The sequence below is a fragment of the Acanthochromis polyacanthus genome, chromosome 17, assembly GCF_021347895.1.
Source record: "Acanthochromis polyacanthus isolate Apoly-LR-REF ecotype Palm Island chromosome 17, KAUST_Apoly_ChrSc, whole genome shotgun sequence".
NCBI classification, from domain to species: Eukaryota; Metazoa; Chordata; class Actinopteri; family Pomacentridae; genus Acanthochromis; species Acanthochromis polyacanthus.
The window spans coordinates 12,376,070-12,393,562 of NC_067129.1; the positions used below are offsets into that span (position 1 = coordinate 12,376,070).

Sequence of the window (17,493 nt, forward strand, 5' to 3'; positions counted from 1 at the left end):
GAGGTGCGACGATTCTGACAGAAACAACCAGCCTAGCCGTGCTAGACAACCCATGGCAACCAATTTAATTCTCTGCCAGGGTCGAGAACAAAAACGACAACAGTCGTTGAGCTCCATTAGCACCGACTCTGAATAATCTTTCTGTTAACCCTTTAAGCTGCAGTCAATTCCAGCCATTTTCAGTACAAAAAATTGTTAATATTCTTTTTTTTTTTTAAATGACGAAAAATACAGGGAATATTGGACGCGCATCGCGAGGTGCATTTCCTTGAAAACGACCGATTCGTGGATTTTATACCGACTTCAGAACATGTTTTGGACAAAATAGTTTACTGGCTTGTGTTGTCTGGATGTAAAAGGTTGGATTATGGCCGTTTTTTGTAGAATCTTTCTTTCTGTGTGTAATAATGAACCCGGAAATGTGAGTCGCGCTGTGTGCGTTGAAGCCGTGTATAGAGAACGGATGGATGAATATTCGTTTTTGTCAGACAAATGTGTTTTTCTCACCCGCTGTGGTAATCACATCTGAAAGTGGTTTATACCGGCGGATTCATGAGAATCTAAGCTTTCCATCGGCGTATAGTGTTTGTATAATCGCATTTGTCGGACATTCTTGAAATTCCTATGCAAATTAGTAAGTGTACCGCCGGCGGGACACTGAAGCGCACTGAAGCGCAAAGGGTTAACATGTCTGTAATATACTTGAGCTTCACCCATTGACTGTATAAATAAGGCTTCACCGAACTACCGCATCCTCTGATTTCCGGCGCTCTAGGAGCCTATTTGTTGCGCTGATTGGTTGTATACCTACCCAATTGCTGCAGAGTGATTTGATAGACAACCTTTTAGCCCGCCTCCCTCCCTGTCGAGCATGCTTAGACCCTTGCGTCTTCAGAGCATGGGTCTAGCATGGCTAGGCTATGAAATACCTGTATTCTTCCACTCTGTCTGCAGTGGTTAATACGTACACCAACATGTGACTAGACAAGCTGCATTTTGTAGGACAGAATACTTGTCACACTAGCTGTTTAAAACATAAGCTGTAAACTAAAACACTTAACTAAAATCAATGAAAAAAGAAAGAGAAAATAGAACTGTTAAAATGCTTAAGTTGATGCTTTCAGACTTCTCTGTGTAAAAATATCTGTAGTGTTCAGAGACATGTCTATCAAACAATTGGTCATCGAGCTAAACTGCCTCACAGTCAAAATCTTGGGCTCCACTTTAGACATTCACTCTGAACTTTAGCTCCTGACTCAACAAGAAAACCAAGGCTTGTTAAAATCATGTTATACATTTACTTTTAATGAGACAAAAGGACGTGGATTGCAAGGTTGTCAAGGTCAGGTTCAAGGTCTAGGTCGTTGCACTACCTTGCCATTAAATACTTAACAGGCTCACATAAAACAGTGAAGCAAAAATTAAAAGAATTTGTGACATCAGTTTCAATGAGTGGTCAAATATACAATATGAAAACGAGGTTATTGTCTTAACTAAGGCTGATGCTGCTTGGTTGTGTTTGCATTTTTTAAATCTCTAATTAAGAATTTTTCTTTTTGCTTGGCTAAATATTCCTTATTGAATTTCTAAATGATTACTATTCAGATATTTTCAGACATAAATGTTAGGTTCAAATGAGTACTGATACCCAGCACTGAAAAGACTCTCAACAAAAAGAGAATCTGATTGTTGTTCAAAAGCTCTGGTTTATTTGTAACTGTGGTTTGCGGCTAAAGCCAGCCGATACAAAAATTCAAAAATATTGTATCTAGTCTGCATTTAGAGAAAAGAACATAAATTGTTGTTTTAATTATGCCACGATGACTGTGCAAACACCCAGAGCCTTACCTCCTGTATCTTCTTTAATAGCCCTGAACAATGCACTGTTCTTTGCCTTGTGTCACGTAACTGTGATATCATGCTGGGATCCCTTTTAGTGGGTCAAAGATGTTGCATCCATTTTCTAGCAGCACATTCAGTATAATTGAAATGTCTGAAATTGCATTTGCACAACACAAGTTCATGACAAATTGTTATATAAGAACATGTAAGAACAAACTGATTTAACATTAAATTAAAATGAAAAAGAAGTCTTGTTAATGGCAGATCACCACGGACTAAAACACAATAGACAGACATTAACAAAATCTCAGAACATGAGTGCGTGAAAGCATTTCACATGCAGGTCTGAAGTGACATCTGCTGGTCACCTTACTTTAAAACCCCTTCTGTCCATGACAATGACATGTATGTGTAAATGTACAAATAAAGAAATAGAATGAAATGTTAATGTAGAAAAAAAACAAGATCCAAAGCCTTGCAATGTATTCGAAATGATGAATGAGCAGTAGTTGTACCTGTATTTTTCCTGTTGGGATCATAGATTGAATAAAACAGGAAACTTCAAATTGTAATTCAGAGTAAATTTATATCACAATTACAACCACAACAAATATCATTACAGAATAGGGAAAAGAAGATTAAAATACCACTTGGATGACATGAAAGGTGTGGTGTATTGAACTGTGCTAACCTGAGATGTGCTACATTTATTACCGCCCGGCAAAACTGCGTTTGCCGGAAGGTATTGTTTTCACCTGCATGGTCTTGCTTGCTTGCTTGCTTGCTTGTTTGTCTGTAACAATTTGGTTTCCACGCAATAACTCCATAAAATATTGATGTAGCCTCACCAAATTTGGTACACAGGTGTACCATAATAAGACACAGGTCAAGTTCGGATTTGGTGACCGTGACCTCATTTTCAAGGTCACAGGGGTCATCTTTGTCGCCGGGCGGTCCGAGTTTGGTAAAACTTCTAGTTTTTATTTATTCTTTCTTCCCCATTTGTGTGAATACAATTGGTAAAATATCGGAAACACCCCTCAATATACAATAAAGCATTACAACAAAACCACTGAATGACATGTTGGTTGTATCAACGCCTATCTCATGCCAAGTCAGTAAAAATGGAACATTATAAATCTCAAAGATAAGCTTTATTACACTGGATTACATAAACTGTGGCTAAAAGAACAGTACACTTACATAAACTGAAGAATAAAATTTCCTGAATAAGTTTTTATTGTCACTACCCAGTGTATAATGACATCCCATTTAACTTCTCCCTTTACATGTAAATAACAAACCGGACATAAATATATATAATATAAAACAAATAGAATATGTACAGAAACATAAAGTGGGAGTGCCAAACAGGGCACCAGTGAAATAGACCAGAACCCTACACACGCATATAAGTCTTGTTACAGACACGTAACAAGACAAAAACAGAACAGTACCACAAAAAAATCAGAGTAGCACCAGAATGTAATCAGTATTACACCACATGTGCAACATACGCAAAGTTTTGTATTAGTGATTATTTACTGTGCAAAAATGGAAGGAAAGATGCAATACATATGCAATGTACCTGCAAAGATGAATTTCTGAAGTATTTACACTGTTAGGGACAGTACAGTAGAAATTTGTGACCATCACCTATTCATTTTACATACAGAATTACAGTAACATTTCAGCCCTCATCCAAATAAAAAGATTGCCTTTTATACTATAAAACAAACTCACTCAAGAACATTAAACATAAACAAGAAGAAAGAAAGAGCCTAAGATAGTACACAAAGAGCACTGCAGAGTGAAGTTATCTCAAGGACACATCTCACCTATTATGTTTATGGATACAAAACGTTGAATATGAGAAGCTTTAAAATAAAATCTGTTGTCTTTTTCTGTAAATTAATCTTAAAGCATTTTAAATACATGATTAACATCAATCCAAAAAAACACAGCTACAGGCCTTTTATCAAAAGTGAGCAACTTCAAGCATTCTTTTCTGCTATTGAAAAAACTGATTACACTGAATTTATTTTTTTAAAACGAATCACATAAATTTAATTCACATGTATTTTATCAAAGAGTCACATTTTCATCTTTCAAGCACGTTGCAGCGTCTGAAAGGACCTTTACGTTGGACGCAACGTGTTACGTCACTAGCTGTACGTAAAGGGCGTGATTACGCCTGTTGGCAAGCATTCTGCGGTCCACCGCCAAATTCAAACAGAAAGAAACGCGAACAACTGCAGCCACTGCAAAGAGGACGGAGTTTCTCACAACTGATAATTTTAGGTAAGTTATCGATACAGCAGATAGGATGACAGTCAGTCTTCTTTTGTCTGTGCTACGAAATTTAATGTCAACATGTTTTCGTGTGAATGTATCGAGTTAATGGTGCGTTCGCGGACACAGCCTTCTTTTGTTGTGTGAGAATCAAAGAGTAGTTACGCTGCTACTTGACAACGTTTTTACCTCGTATGAAATGTTTTACTTTATTCGAATTTAGTGCACAAACGTTTAGCATAAAGTCGCTGTTATTCCCTTCTCTGTCGGTGTTTTAGATGGAGTCATCCCGGGTTTAGTTTCACAGAGCAGGGCAGGCTCTACAGCTCCATTGTCTTCATCAAACAATAGCAGGGGAGCCTTCACTAACACGATTATTGCTGCTTTATTTGGGGGGTTGTTACGGGTCATTTTCACCATCATTTCCCGTTCTTTGGTCGTTAACATTGTTCCCATTTTTTTGTCAATAACAAACTACTAAGAGGTAATTCCTTAAAATAACAAATACACACAGATGAGCTGGCTCAAGATTGTAATGAGTTAGATTTGATTCTCTTTGTCTTAAAACCTGGTTCCCTTTTTCCAACTGTTGTGGTGAAATATTTGTGACTACAACACTCACTCTAATACTGAATTTTTCTAACACACTTAGGTAGGTCCACCAATGTATATTGTAATTGTCTGATTCTTCCTGCATGTTCAGGAGCTCCATGCCTTATTTAAATTAAAACCTTATATAATCTTGTATTCCTGAACATTGTGGCCTTGCACAGTCTTATGGTCAGGTGAAATAATGTGATTGTACTTCCAAAAAATCTTATTAAATCTATCTTGGACGGTGTACACATGGACAATCCTCACATTTCCTTTCTTCCTCACAAGCTTCTGATCATTCATTATCATTACATTTATGTCCACATGCCTATTAAGAATTTGTAGACACATAATTCAGACGACCTAAAAGTATTTACAATTGTATTTCCAACGCTACAAGTTCAAAAATGTATTCAAGTTGAAATGATTTAAAACAGAGTAATACAGTAATATCAAATAAAAATAACTGTTCTTGCTACATGGCAGGGACTATTGTGATTATTGCATATTAAGTTAACTGTTTTTTTCTATACTAATTATATTTCTTCAAACCTGTGTAAAATGCTTCACCTATCTTATCTTATCTATCTTATCTTCTCTCGTGTGCTTTAAATGTTTTTTTTTTAATGTATAGTTTGTTGTTTTATCATATTTCTTCAGCTCAGTCAGCATGGCGTCTTCAGTGATGGATGGGGTGGGTAAAGCTGTGGTTGGAGTCTGGCGAGCACACACAGTCCTGGATGAGTCTGACGGAGCAGAGAGCTCCCCAGAAGCCCCTGACCGTTTCCGCAAGCTTCGCTCCTCATCTTCACTGAACTCTCTGCGAATGTCTTTGCGCAAGAGGCTCCCACTGCGCTCGGTCCAGGCCAACTCCCTCCCAGAGAACCCAACTTGGGAGACCCTGAAGGAAGAACCAAAACCAAGCACCATCAGCAAACTCAGTCGTAGTGCTCGGAATTCCATCAACGGAGTATATCAGGTAAAGTATTTACTGTGCTTGGATCTGGAGGTTGCAGACAATGAGAAGAGATTTTAAATTTGAAAATCTCTTGCAGTCAGGTAGCTTACTTTTCATTTTTGTGACATGAATAAACACCAACAGCTACCATCCTACGAGTGTTCTCTTATCGTTCTCATCTCCCTCCTCCTCCTTTGTGTGATTTTCTCCTTCACACAGAGGTTCCAGAGGACCAGAGAGTTTTCACGTGAGGAGTGTTTGGTAGCAACACCAGGTCGTGATGGAGAAAATGCTGGTACTTCTACTTCTTGCACACCGAGGCGCACACCGAGACGAGCTGCAACACCCAGACGCACCCCCAGAGCAGCAGCAACACCAGGGCGTACTCCAGGCTCTAGAGGACGAAAGACTCCTGAGGCGTCCGTACGAGGGGTGAAAACAGGACGAGGAAGGAGACAACTGGTCCGCATGGCTGCATTACGGAGTCCTTTTGCGTCCCCCAACACACAGAACCAGAGGCTGTGAGTTTACACAACCAACTACACTTTTCTTTACATGTTGTACAGTTTCTGTGTCTGAAGCCTTGTTAGTTGGTCCTCACGTTTTCAAGGTTTTATTCTTTATTGGCTACTTTTATTTCTGAGAGTTTTTCAGCCCTGACTGTTCGTTTTCTCTGCTTTAATAGAAAATTTGATCAAGATCTAGAATCAGTTTCCAGTGGACTCAGGAGGCTCAAACATCTGTCAAAGGCCTTTGATGACATCATCCGCAGAGATGACAGGTAAAGAACTTCTGTTTTCAGTGAAATGTTCTGATTGGTAAAGCTGATTAAGAACCGTTGGAGGTTTTTTTATATACACAAATGAATTTTGTGTGACTGAGGAAGCCATCAGTCCATTTCCTTGAATTTGTGTGCATTTTACATGCATAGAAGAGACCAGTATATGTGCCTCTGCATAGAGGAAGCGTGTGACTGACCTCACCCACCTCACCCTCCCACCTAAAGAATCCTAGTCTGTGGTGCAGCTTGTGGGTCCCCAGATTTCCTTCCCCTCCCCCTTGACATTCTTCCCGCCTTGGTTTGAAACTGGGTCTGTGTTTCTGGTATTCGGATAAGGAGGGAGTGGGTGAGCGGGTGGGGGGAAATGGGTGTGGGAATTGGAGCCAGATGAAATGACAAAAATGTGTTTTGTATGTTTTTGCGTCATTTCCTGTGTTGACATTCAAACTGTTCAGGCAGAGTCTGATCCATGATGAATTAGGTAGACTGTGAAAAACAAATGCACATCAACAGTGACCTTGTCTGTTATCTGTGCACATTGCAAGCAGCCAACTGCTTTCCTCAATATATGAAAATATTTTTTTCTCTGGGAAGTTAAACAAGTTTGTTTTCCAACTACAACAGGCAGTTCAACTATTCCCTAATTACGGAGTAGTCCAGAAGGTAAATTTGCATCTTAAACCAAATCCTACTAAAACCTGATACGTTATGGAAACGTATAGTCTGAACGCATGTTAGAGCTGACCTGATGTCAATGCATGTGTGCTTTGCATATGAAACTGAGAAAGTCCGTGACCTTGCACTGAAAATCCTTTCTTTTAATTCACATTGCCCAAGCAAATGAAATTCTTCTCTGTCAGACTAACTTTACAACCTGTGTTTTTCATTCTGACCCAATCTTTGTCCTCTTAATCAGATCTTTTTTTACTTTCTGTTTCCACTACTTACCACTTTGTCTCCAAATTTTGTCATGGATGTAAATGTGCATTATGACCTAATGGGTTTCTTTACATCTTGGCATTTTGAATAATTATAGAAACCTAAATTAATCTAAAGGAGAAGTGTCTTGATGAGCAATTTCGTCTAGTTTATTAGTATCAACAACTGAGTTGATGAAAGAGTTTGATTACTTATTATCACTATGTTTGTTCAGTAACCATTGTTCTCTTTACAGACCCAGTACAAGGGAACGTTCTGGAGGAGCGATGATGAGAAAGTTGGACCCCAGCGGTAAACTCAGTCGCTCAAACCTCACACGTCGAGCCACAAACTTCTCAAACACGCTGGGAGGTTGGGCCCACACAGCTGTGAACACTATTCGCAAACCCAACTGAACTGCATGCATGTGTGTACGTAAAATACAGGACCTTTTGTAGCCATGTGTCACATTTATTATTATAGTGGTGTCACTGTTACATATACATGTAGTGTTGTCATGGGAGACTGTTATGTGGCAGCTTGTCTTCTGTTTTTTATCTGTGTGGTGCCCAATTAGCTGCACCTGTGTGAATCTTGTGTGTTTACTCATCTCAGGTTAGCTAGTTGTGGGTAAAATGTCCTCATTGTAGCTACCAAAGGGATTTTTATACTGTGGTGTACGTGTCTGTCATAGCTGCCACAACCAAATGTCTTAGTTACATTTTTAAAATACTAATATTTTAGTTTGTGCTGTCACTCTCTGCCTACATTCTGAAAAATACTTTAGAGATGCTGCACAAGACCAAAATCTGCAGGACTAACACTACATTTACTGACTGAAGGGAGAGGCATTTTCCTCTACTTTAAATGTATGCAATGATGTTACTAACATTTATTGTACGTTTTTAAATGGCATTTGATTATACCAAATTTTACGTGTATTTTCTATGAAAGGGGAATTTTTTATATACGATAATTTAGGCAGTATTTGAATGGGAACTTTCCTTGAGGCAGAGGTTGGCACGTATAACAGCCTGTGGATGATTCATATACCAATATTGTACACATAAATCATCTGATAATGTGATAAGGGGCAGATTTAATGGCTCATTACCAGATGACATCGATGATGATGATGTTATTAAGTAATATCCAGTAAGTTATTAGTGTAGTGATTGTCAAGCTAAACAGCCTCAAATGAAGCGAAACACTTCTCTTTGCTGCATTTTCAGTGTATTGGTACCTTCTTTTTCTACATTAATGGGGAAAAAAGGGGAGAAACTGTTGAAATGTAAAATAAAATATCTACACAATAAAACATGTAAGCTTCAACAACCCAAAGTCTTTTCTTTTTTTATGCCTGCTTCATGTCTGTTCGCATGCACAGACAAACATCTGGTTGTAACATAAAGTAAAACATACTATTAACAGTACTGGATAGTACAGATACTGAAGTCACTGGTTCAGTGCACACTGAAGTAAGAGTGAAAAATGTCAAACTTCTTGGTCACCTTTGTCTGTACATTTAAATGAATGCCAACAATCTGGGTTAAACTATTGTAAGTTAAAGGGAAACTTTGTTTTTTTTTCAACCTGGGGTCTGTTTTCATATGCCATTTCATACATGTGAGTGATGGAGAAATGAATTTTCGACATAGCTCCAGTATTTAGCCAGGCAGGCAGCTTAGCAGCTCAGCTAGTGAAAAGTATGGGGCAACTTGCCCCCCTCCGCATCAAAGTCCGCCCTAACGTGCTTTTTTCCCCACACTGACCGGCTCGGATAGTCTCAGTGAGTGTCCCACAACACACTAGAGATGAGAAGTGAACGAAAACCTCCACAATACCTGGCGATCGCTCTTTGTTGTGGTCTGTATCCAAATCTCAGGATGCTAGAAAGCAAATCTCCTTCCGAAATCGCGCGATAGCTCGCGCCAAAACCAGTGTAAAACCAAATATTTCACAAAATTTTTGATGAAATAATGTTACTGGATGATTTTATATGGACTTTGCTTTATTTCTAGTTTTTTCATTAGGGTTGTTTGTCAGTGTATGCATGTCTTTTGGCTTAACATATGTCTATATCTATATATGAGTTATTAAAGATATATATGAAACACAATTTCCTACTTCATTATAATTTCAATATAATCAAATTATATCCATAAATTCAAGTACGTTTGTTGGGTATACATTTAAGTTTGACCCCATGGTGCACTACATGTATTTGACGGCTATGATCATTATTTATGTAGACATATTTTCCTAATGTACATGGATTGTTCATTAGATACAATGCGATATTGCAGATTAACAGTGTGCTATTATATGACTGGCTAAAAAATGTACATGCTGTTTGCTATGTAGTTACACATCAATGGTGATATTCTAAAGTGACAATTAATCTAATAATTCTCTTAAATAAGCCATATTAGGTTTTTTACTTTCGTAACTTTGACCTACTGTATTTTAATTTTTTTGTATTCCCTCAACTGCTGTATTTTGTCCATAAAGGCAAGAGCTCCCTCATGTGGTGTGTCCCTGGGTACAGCAGGTAAAAGGAGATTCGCTCGGTTTGTCCCTTGTCGGTTCCCGTCATGAGCTCACTCCTCGCTGAAGTCGCTCCTCCTCTGCCTCTCCGGCTTTGTACCCAGAGCTGAACCACGCCGCGGCTACCTTCTCAAGGATACCGGGGCTTCTAAATATCGGAAAATGGCCCTCCACGTCCCCAAAGCTCCGGGCTTTGCCCAAATGTTGAAGGACGGCGCCAAGGTGAGGATAAATCACCGCGTTGGGGTCGTATCTTAGCTTTTTGGGAGCCGTTGTGAACTAGGCTAAAGTTAGCCGCTGAGCTAGCACTTTCATTCACTGTCATGTGGGAGAGTTCTAGAAGCCGCCAGGCCGCTCAGAGCTGCTGGACGCGGGGCTTCTTTGATGGGCCAAAGCCGAGTTTTTACGTCTTTAAATGATCCCTAAATAACTCAACTATGCTGTATGTGCACGCAGTGTTTCACTTGCAGTGATAACTGACTGTCATGCTGCAGTCACACCCAGTTAGCGTTTAGCTACCTGTCAGTGCACAGAGGTGTCTGACTGATGCTGATTCTTCCTGTTTTGGGTTATCTTACATGGAATAACTCATCTGTATTCGTGACTGTGTTGTCCCTGCCTTTGAAAATCGTTTACATCTATTCCAGTTATCGAAGACTGGAAACGTGTTCTGATATGATTTGCTTTACATTAGTAGTTAGGTACAATAGTAACAATAAGTCTGATGTGGACACTCATAAAAATCTAATGCACATCTCTTGCAAAGTCGCAGCAGCTGATTTATTGTTTGTTGTCCGATACAGCACTATTCAGGGCTTGAAGAAGCAGTCTTTCGTAACATCAGAGCATGTAAGGAGCTCTCACAGACCACACGCACTGCCTATGGGCCAAACGGTAAGAACCCTCCTCCAGCAGTAACAAAAATCTGTCATTGTCATGCTTAGATCATTGAATAGTTAAACTAGAGAGCAAACAAAACGGCAATCATTTTACTGTGCCACTGTTGCCTTTCAGGAATGAACAAAATGGTCATCAATCACCTGGAGAAACTGTTTGTCACCAATGACGCTGCAACAATCCTCAGAGAGCTCGAGGTGAGGAAACGTCTTTATGCAGCTCCCTCAATTTCATTGGATGCTTAAGAAGTGTGAAAGTAGTAAGTTTCTTGAATGTTATGTGGTTTGTAGGTGCAGCATCCAGCAGCAAAAATGATTGTGATGGCGTCCCACATGCAAGAGCAGGAGGTCGGAGATGGTACCAACTTTGTCCTGGTGTTTGCTGGAGCTCTGCTGGAGCTGGCTGAAGAGCTGCTCAGGATGGGCTTGTCTGTGTCAGAGGTAAATAACTGCAGCTGGTGGACATCACCATGTCTGTAATCATAAGGGAAGAGAAACACTGCTGTGTCAATTCATAGAAATATGTTTGCATCGGTATGTAGACATATTCCATTACTCTGATTTAAAAGATTTGTCTAACGTTGTCATTAAATGCTTTGTAGGAGTTCCTGAAAAATAGTGTTTATGTTGAATTTCCCACTTTGCCCCCACACATTACCCTTTGCTAATGCCTGTCTGGCACAAATGGCTTTTTAGAGAAGCTCGTCTTCTTTTGCATATTGTTTTTAGAGAAGACAACTTGCTTCTGTGTCACTTAGTGCAGGATTGGTTACTACTGCTATGCCATCCTTGTAAAGAGACTTGCGCGCTGGGCAGGTTTTAATGGAGTTGCTATATAAATTTTTTCCTATTTCTGAGCTGAAAGAAAACGTTTTGTCTGTCCTTAAATTTATCTCTGATTGCTGACCTGTGCACAGCCATACCTGCTATTTAAACTTCCTGACATTAACAAACTGGCTCAACCCATAACTTGGATTACTAAGAATTTTATTCCCTGAAAATTGCTCGTTAACTATAACATATTACTTCTATTACCATTATTTTGTGGACCAATGCTAAGTGTTAAACTCCTAGAAAGAACTGCTAATGCTAAATATTGTCATTAAAATTGATGTCAAAATAATGCTTTGTAGAGCTAATATTGATAAATCAATTGGCTAAAATGTCACGTATTTGCACCTTAAAGGAAGGACTGCAGCATTTTCTGAGCATCTATTTCCTGTTTTCTGCAGGTGATTGAAGGCTATGAGAAGGCATGTAAGAAGGCTCTGGAGATCCTGCCAGACTGCGTATGTTCTTCAGCCAAGAACCTTCACGATGTTAAAGAGGCCACGTCTCTCATCCGTACTGCAGTCATGAGTAAACAGTACGGCAATGAAGACTTTCTCGCCAACCTCATCGCCCAGGCCTGTGGTGAGTCAGCAGTCCAGGCTGCCCAGACCAACTACAACTGTCAGATGTTAATTACCTCGATAGCAGATTTTTTTTCTGACTTTCTTCTCTTTATGGGGTTTGTGCTGCAGTATCCATCTTCCCTGAGTCCGGAAATTTCAATGTTGATAATGTCAGAGTATGCAAGATTTTGGTAAGCAACGTTATCCACTGCTTATATTTTGTCCTTGTGTATGTTGGTTGCCTCTAAATTGTAGTTTGCGCTGTTTTCAGGGTTGTGGTGTGACGGCATCCTCCATGCTCCATGGTATGGTTTTTAAGAAGGAGGCAGAGGGAGACATTACATCCGTTAAAGACGCCAAGATTGCAGTATTCTCCTGCCCCTTCGACTGCATGGTAACAGAGACCAAGGTAACGAATACTTTAAACACTCTGCTGTGCTGTAGAGGAAACTGACCTACAAAAACTCCAATGTAACTAGCATACACACTGATCTTTTCTTTCTAGAAATCTGAGCTGCTAAAGAACTCACACTTTCATATCATCGGCTCTTTTTGTAGAAAATAACTTGCCATGTCACACCACAAAATGCATGTGTTAGCGTTGCCGTTAATTATGGCTGAACTCCAGTTAGCTGCTTCTTTCCTGGTGTGGCCTCTTATCTTTAGTTTAGAAAAGTTGTGGTGTCACTATATATAGGCAACCCTTCAAAGGTACTGATCTTGTTGCTAACAATAGTCCTATCTTTTCCACAGGGAACAGTGTTGATAAATAATGCACAGGAACTCATGAACTTCAGTAAAGGAGAGGAGGACATGATGGAGGCTCAGGTGAAGGCCATCAAGGAGGCTGGTGCCAATGTGGTGGTAACTGGGGGGAAAGTGGCCGACATGGCGCTGCACTACGCCAACAAATACAAGCTCATGGTGGTCAGGTAAGACAAGAGTTCAGTGGATCACATCTTGTTGAATGGATGGTTTTATTACTCAAAATAAAACCTGTCATCAAAATATCTTCCACCTAAAGCAGATAGTTTGAGTCAAATGCAGACGCCCTGCCTGAGTCACTAGTAGTTGTCCAAGTTAACATGGCAGGTTTGCCAGATATATGTCACTTATTTAAGAATATTTCATCACATTAGATGGCATTTTTTGGTGCCACAAGTGAAAGCTTTGTCATAAAAAACCGAAGAAGAGCCCTTTTATAATGCAAAATGATTTATTATAATTTAAAATGTGATGCTTCAGGTCTTTAGTTGTTCCTTCTCATTATAAGCTTTTTTTCCTGCAGCTTCTTCTGTCATTTTATGCTATTAAAGCCAAAATCCTCCTTTTTCTTTTCAGGCTTAACAGCAAGTGGGACCTCAGGAGGTTATGCAAGACTGTGGGAGCAGTTGCACTTCCCAGGCTGGTGAGTCTTGTTTTGTTCAAGTCAGGTGTTTGAACTATATTAAACTAGATCATTATAAGGTGTGAACTAATGCTTTTCTCCATCTTTAGACGGCTCCAACTCCGGAGGAAATGGGTCACTGTGACAGTGTTTACCTTACAGAGGTGGGAGACACTCAGGTGGTGGTCTTCAAACACGGTAAATCAATCAGTCTCTTATGAATCTTTATTTTAAACCATATCTTTGCTTCTTGAGGGGTTTAGGCCTAACATGCCTTTTGGTGTTGATTGAAACAGAGAAAGAAGATGGTGCCATCTCCACAGTGGTGATCAGAGGCTCTACTGACAACCTGATGGACGACATTGAGAGGGCCGTAGATGATGGAGTCAACACCTTCAAGGTTCTGGTCAGGGTAAGTCAATACATTAAACCATAGTGGGACTTTTTCCTCCCAACATTATTGTGAAATATCAGTACATACAAAATGTAAATTAAAATGCCTGTTAGTAAAAAGATAGGTAAATCTTGTATTAAACGTGAATAAGCTACATTTAAGCTTAAGTCTTGCATTTCCTATGCTGCTCTCAAGGACTGATTATCTGAATATGAGTTGTTTGATGGTGTACATTCGATCTTTCCTGTCACAAGTCATTGTTCATCATACATGATTGGAAAACAACTCAAATGTTGATTATTGCTAAACTGTTTTTTATGCCCCTGGAGTTTTAGAGTTGAAGCTAGCCCCTGTACCATCTTTATTCACTGCTTGATCTGCACCACAGCTACAGTCTTTGTCATTACCTGATTGCAGGACAAGCGTCTGGTACCTGGAGCTGGAGCCACTGAGATCGAGCTGGCCAAACAGATCACCTCATACGGAGAGGTATGCAGAATTAAATGCATTAATTAAGGCATAACAAGTTCACACTACTGCTTCCTCTCTTGGTTTTTCCCTTTTGTGGATTTACTTCATCACCAACACAAACCTCTTTTCTCCCCACTCTCTCTGTAGTCCTGCCCTGGTCTGGAGCAGTATGCCATTAAGAAGTTTGCTGAAGCCTTCGAGGCGTTGCCACGCGCCCTGGCTGAGAACTCTGGTGTGAAGGGGAGCGAGCTCATTTCCAAACTGTATGCTGCGCATCACGAGGGCAACAAAAATATGGGCTTTGACATCGAGGTGTGTATGAGAATGCCTTTGTGACTTTGACATACCATTTTATTTCAAAGATTAGCAATGTCTAGAAAATCCATGGCTTGTTAATCCCATGTCTGTTGACGCAACATGAATTTCAATCTGCTTAATAGAGAAAGGGAACAAGGTCACTGGTTGCCCACTAATATTGAAAATGTAAAGCCTGGCTCCTTTCTGTCTAGTCTGATTTCCCCATCACCAAATTTAGTACTGTAAAGCCATAGCTGCCTTTGCTATTCAGCTTTTGCCTTCAGAGAAAGATACACAATTTCACACATGAACTTTATTAGCCACTATCATAAAAATAGTCAGCATGTATGTACATACCAATTCTGAGTTGCAAAGAATCTCTTCAAATAAGGTTGTCTGTGCTTCTGTTGTGATGATTGAACAGTTGCGTTACTAAATAATATGTTCTTGTGTTTTGCCACATTGGATTCAGATTTTATAAACTGTGATGTATTAGATATTTTGTGAGATTCTATTTTTATTTACATGGATATTGATAATAGAATATATTATGTATACACACAAATTCAGCAACCACAGTGACATTGAACACTCAGATATGTAGCCGGATTTGTACAGTCATTGAAAAACACATCAGCCATTGAAGTAGAGTTGTTTAAGGTACCTTGTTTCTCTGAATACACGTCAATCCCACTTCCTTCCATGAATTTATTCCTTGATGTGTGTGATATCTGTTTAGGGAGACGGCATTGCTTTGAAGGACATGCTTGAAGGTGGCATTCTGGAGCCTTACATGGTCAAATACTGGGGCATCAAACTGGCCACCAACGCTGCCATCACAGTCCTGAGAGTGGATCAGGTGTGTACAGAAACACTCACGACACATCAGATTCTACATCTAGTCCAAATCAAATACAAAGTTGACAATGTTTATAGGCAGCTTCAAATCTCATGTAGCTATTGTCAACCCTGGTCATAGGCAATACTTACTTATAGCAATTATTCAGTTTTTGAGATATTTTTTTTGTTTGCATCAGTCAACTTGCAGACAGAACGAATGCCTGATGACTGGCAGTCTTTGTGATTGTCCTGTTTAGGAACTTGGAATTAATATGTAACTTTTAATTCATCATCAGATTTTCAACTCTAGTAATTTGAACAGCCAAACAGATGCGTGGATTTATTTGTATTTCTTTAAGATGAATCAGACATAAACTTTGTTCTGCCATCATGTTATAGTTACTTTCAACAGAACTATTTAGGTATATAGTTTATGTTCTATTCATATTTTAAACTGTGTATTATTTTCTTCCAAATGAGTGTTGCTGAAAGCAGTGGGTGAGGAGAGCCGTGTAAATTGCGTCAGGTAGTTAATGTTAGTGTGTATGTATATGTATGATCCAGATCATCATGGCTAAGGCTGCAGGGGGACCCAAGGCTCCCAAGCAGAGAGGTCATTGGGACAAGGACGGTTGGGATGAAGAGCCTGATAATTTTGAAACTCATCATTAGAGGGCACACACACCCTCTTTCAGTAGGTCCTGGAATGTGTGTGTGATTCTGTGAAAACTCTGCACAGACGTACTCACCCGCTCACAGGATACTGAAGCTGTGAAATGTCTGTTGTTTGGCCCGTCACTACTAACACTGCGTGAAAAATGTTGTATTGATGATGAGATTCAGCAACTTCACGAGTGTTTTTAACAATACCAGGTGTGCCACTCTCTAAACTTGCACAAAACAGATACTGTATGGTGTGATAGCATGCTGCATGCTCTCATGAACTCTTTCCTTTGCAGTGGACGTCCTCAGGCAAGTCACTCAAACCATGCAGCATGTAACAACATTTGATGTACAGGGATGTAAATGAGATTAGACTAGATGTCCTTAAACCCATAACTTTGTCTTGATTTTATCCTTTAGAAGAGATTGAGTGAAATGTACAGTGCCTGGAGTACTTGTTGTGCTTAAGGGGGGTTGATTTTTACTTGTTGAGAACATTTAATTTTGTTTAGTCTATCTTAAATGTGTTTACTGCTTGTTCTATATTTTACTGCCATAAAGTGCCTTCATTGAGATCTCAAGGGATTTAAACCTTTTCTTTTACTTTGAAAATATCACCCAGTCAGTTGAGACTTCAGTGCTTAAGTTCAAGATAAAAATTTTTGTCCCATTTTAGAAATGTCTGTGTTTTCTGCGGTGTCCAACACATTCTTTTGAACAATTAATGTATATTTGAGGTTTTTCTGTGCTAGCTGCTGTCTAACACGCAGGTGTTAGTGTCAGAGTTGATAACCTTCCACCCTGCCTCAAAGCGCTCAGTCAGCTGTAGGGATCTTGGTGCATTTAATTCCCAGCTAGACTGACCCCTTCATCTTTTTTTTCTTCCTCATCTCAGATCATCATGGCCAAACCAGCAGGGGGACCCAAACCTCCCCAGGGCATGAAGGACTTCGACGAGGATGACTGAGTCTGATGCTGTCCAGCTGATGCTCCTTTAACCCCCGAACGCTCCCACATGGATTCACCAACCTTTTCTACTTGTTTATTTAAAGCTCAACTGTTTGGTTTATTCTGTAAAAGTCACCATACATTGGTTCAAGTAACATGTGAAGTAAGAAGTACAGATGCCTCTGTTTGCTTTTTATGTTCTTAGACCCAAATAAAAGGCACTCGCGCTGTCACGTCTTGGTTTGAATTTTGCTTTTACTCAATTTCATGT

At 39.6% G+C, this 17,493-nt stretch overlaps 2 protein-coding genes across 4 annotated transcripts; both read left to right on the forward strand.

Annotated features, from left to right (window-relative positions):
* Positions 1–4,009: 4,009 nt before the first annotated feature.
* On the forward strand, positions 4,010–8,720 carry LOC110965768 (uncharacterized). Of its 2 annotated transcripts, XR_007937251.1 has the most exons (6): positions 4,010–4,143; positions 5,389–5,707; positions 5,906–6,207; positions 6,372–6,467; positions 7,092–7,130; positions 7,642–8,720. XR_007937251.1 is itself a non-coding variant. In XM_022214921.2 (5 exons), the coding sequence occupies exons 2-5, from the start codon at positions 5,399–5,401 to the stop codon at positions 7,799–7,801; spliced, it is 867 nt and encodes a 288-aa protein (XP_022070613.1). In that variant the 5' UTR covers positions 4,010–4,143; positions 5,389–5,398; the 3' UTR covers positions 7,802–8,720. The 2 variants fall into 2 exon arrangements, 1 of the variants encoding a protein (XP_022070613.1); XM_022214921.2 differs by lacking the exon at positions 7,092–7,130.
* Positions 8,721–9,985: 1,265 nt separating this feature from the next.
* On the forward strand, positions 9,986–17,455 carry cct8 (chaperonin containing TCP1, subunit 8 (theta)). 2 transcript variants are annotated; one of them, XM_022214918.2, is made up of 15 exons: positions 9,986–10,154; positions 10,736–10,826; positions 10,947–11,026; positions 11,120–11,269; positions 12,061–12,241; positions 12,352–12,413; positions 12,494–12,631; positions 12,976–13,154; positions 13,564–13,630; positions 13,720–13,807; positions 13,906–14,021; positions 14,421–14,492; positions 14,622–14,786; positions 15,511–15,630; positions 16,176–17,158. In XM_022214918.2, exons 1-15 carry the CDS (start codon positions 10,095–10,097, stop codon positions 16,281–16,283), a joined length of 1,677 nt encoding a protein of 558 aa, XP_022070610.1. In that variant the 5' UTR covers positions 9,986–10,094; the 3' UTR covers positions 16,284–17,158. The 2 variants fall into 2 exon arrangements, with proteins under 2 accessions (XP_022070610.1, XP_022070611.1); XM_022214919.2 differs by lacking the exon at positions 16,176–17,158 and adding an exon at positions 17,170–17,455 and having other exon boundaries at positions 9,989–10,154.
* Positions 17,456–17,493: the final 38 nt, after the last annotated feature.

What these genes read in the sequence shown, in the direction of transcription:
- LOC110965768 (XM_022214921.2), top strand. Translation starts at nt 5,399, where the DNA reads ATGGCGTCTTCAGTGATGGATGGGGTGGGTAAAGCTGTGGTTGGAGTC. An exon ending in CCATCAACGGAGTATATCAG is followed by an intron (nt 5,708 to 5,905) that starts GTAAAGTATTTA and finishes TCCTTCACACAG; the next exon opens with AGGTTCCAGAGGACCAGAGA. An exon ending in AACACACAGAACCAGAGGCT is followed by an intron (nt 6,208 to 6,371) that starts GTGAGTTTACAC and finishes CTGCTTTAATAG; the next exon opens with AAAATTTGATCAAGATCTAG.
- cct8 (XM_022214918.2), top strand. Translation starts at nt 10,095, where the DNA reads ATGGCCCTCCACGTCCCCAAAGCTCCGGGCTTTGCCCAAATGTTGAAG. An exon ending in TGTTGAAGGACGGCGCCAAG is followed by an intron (nt 10,155 to 10,735) that starts GTGAGGATAAAT and finishes TGTCCGATACAG; the next exon opens with CACTATTCAGGGCTTGAAGA. An exon ending in TCAGAGTATGCAAGATTTTG is followed by an intron (nt 12,414 to 12,493) that starts GTAAGCAACGTT and finishes CGCTGTTTTCAG; the next exon opens with GGTTGTGGTGTGACGGCATC.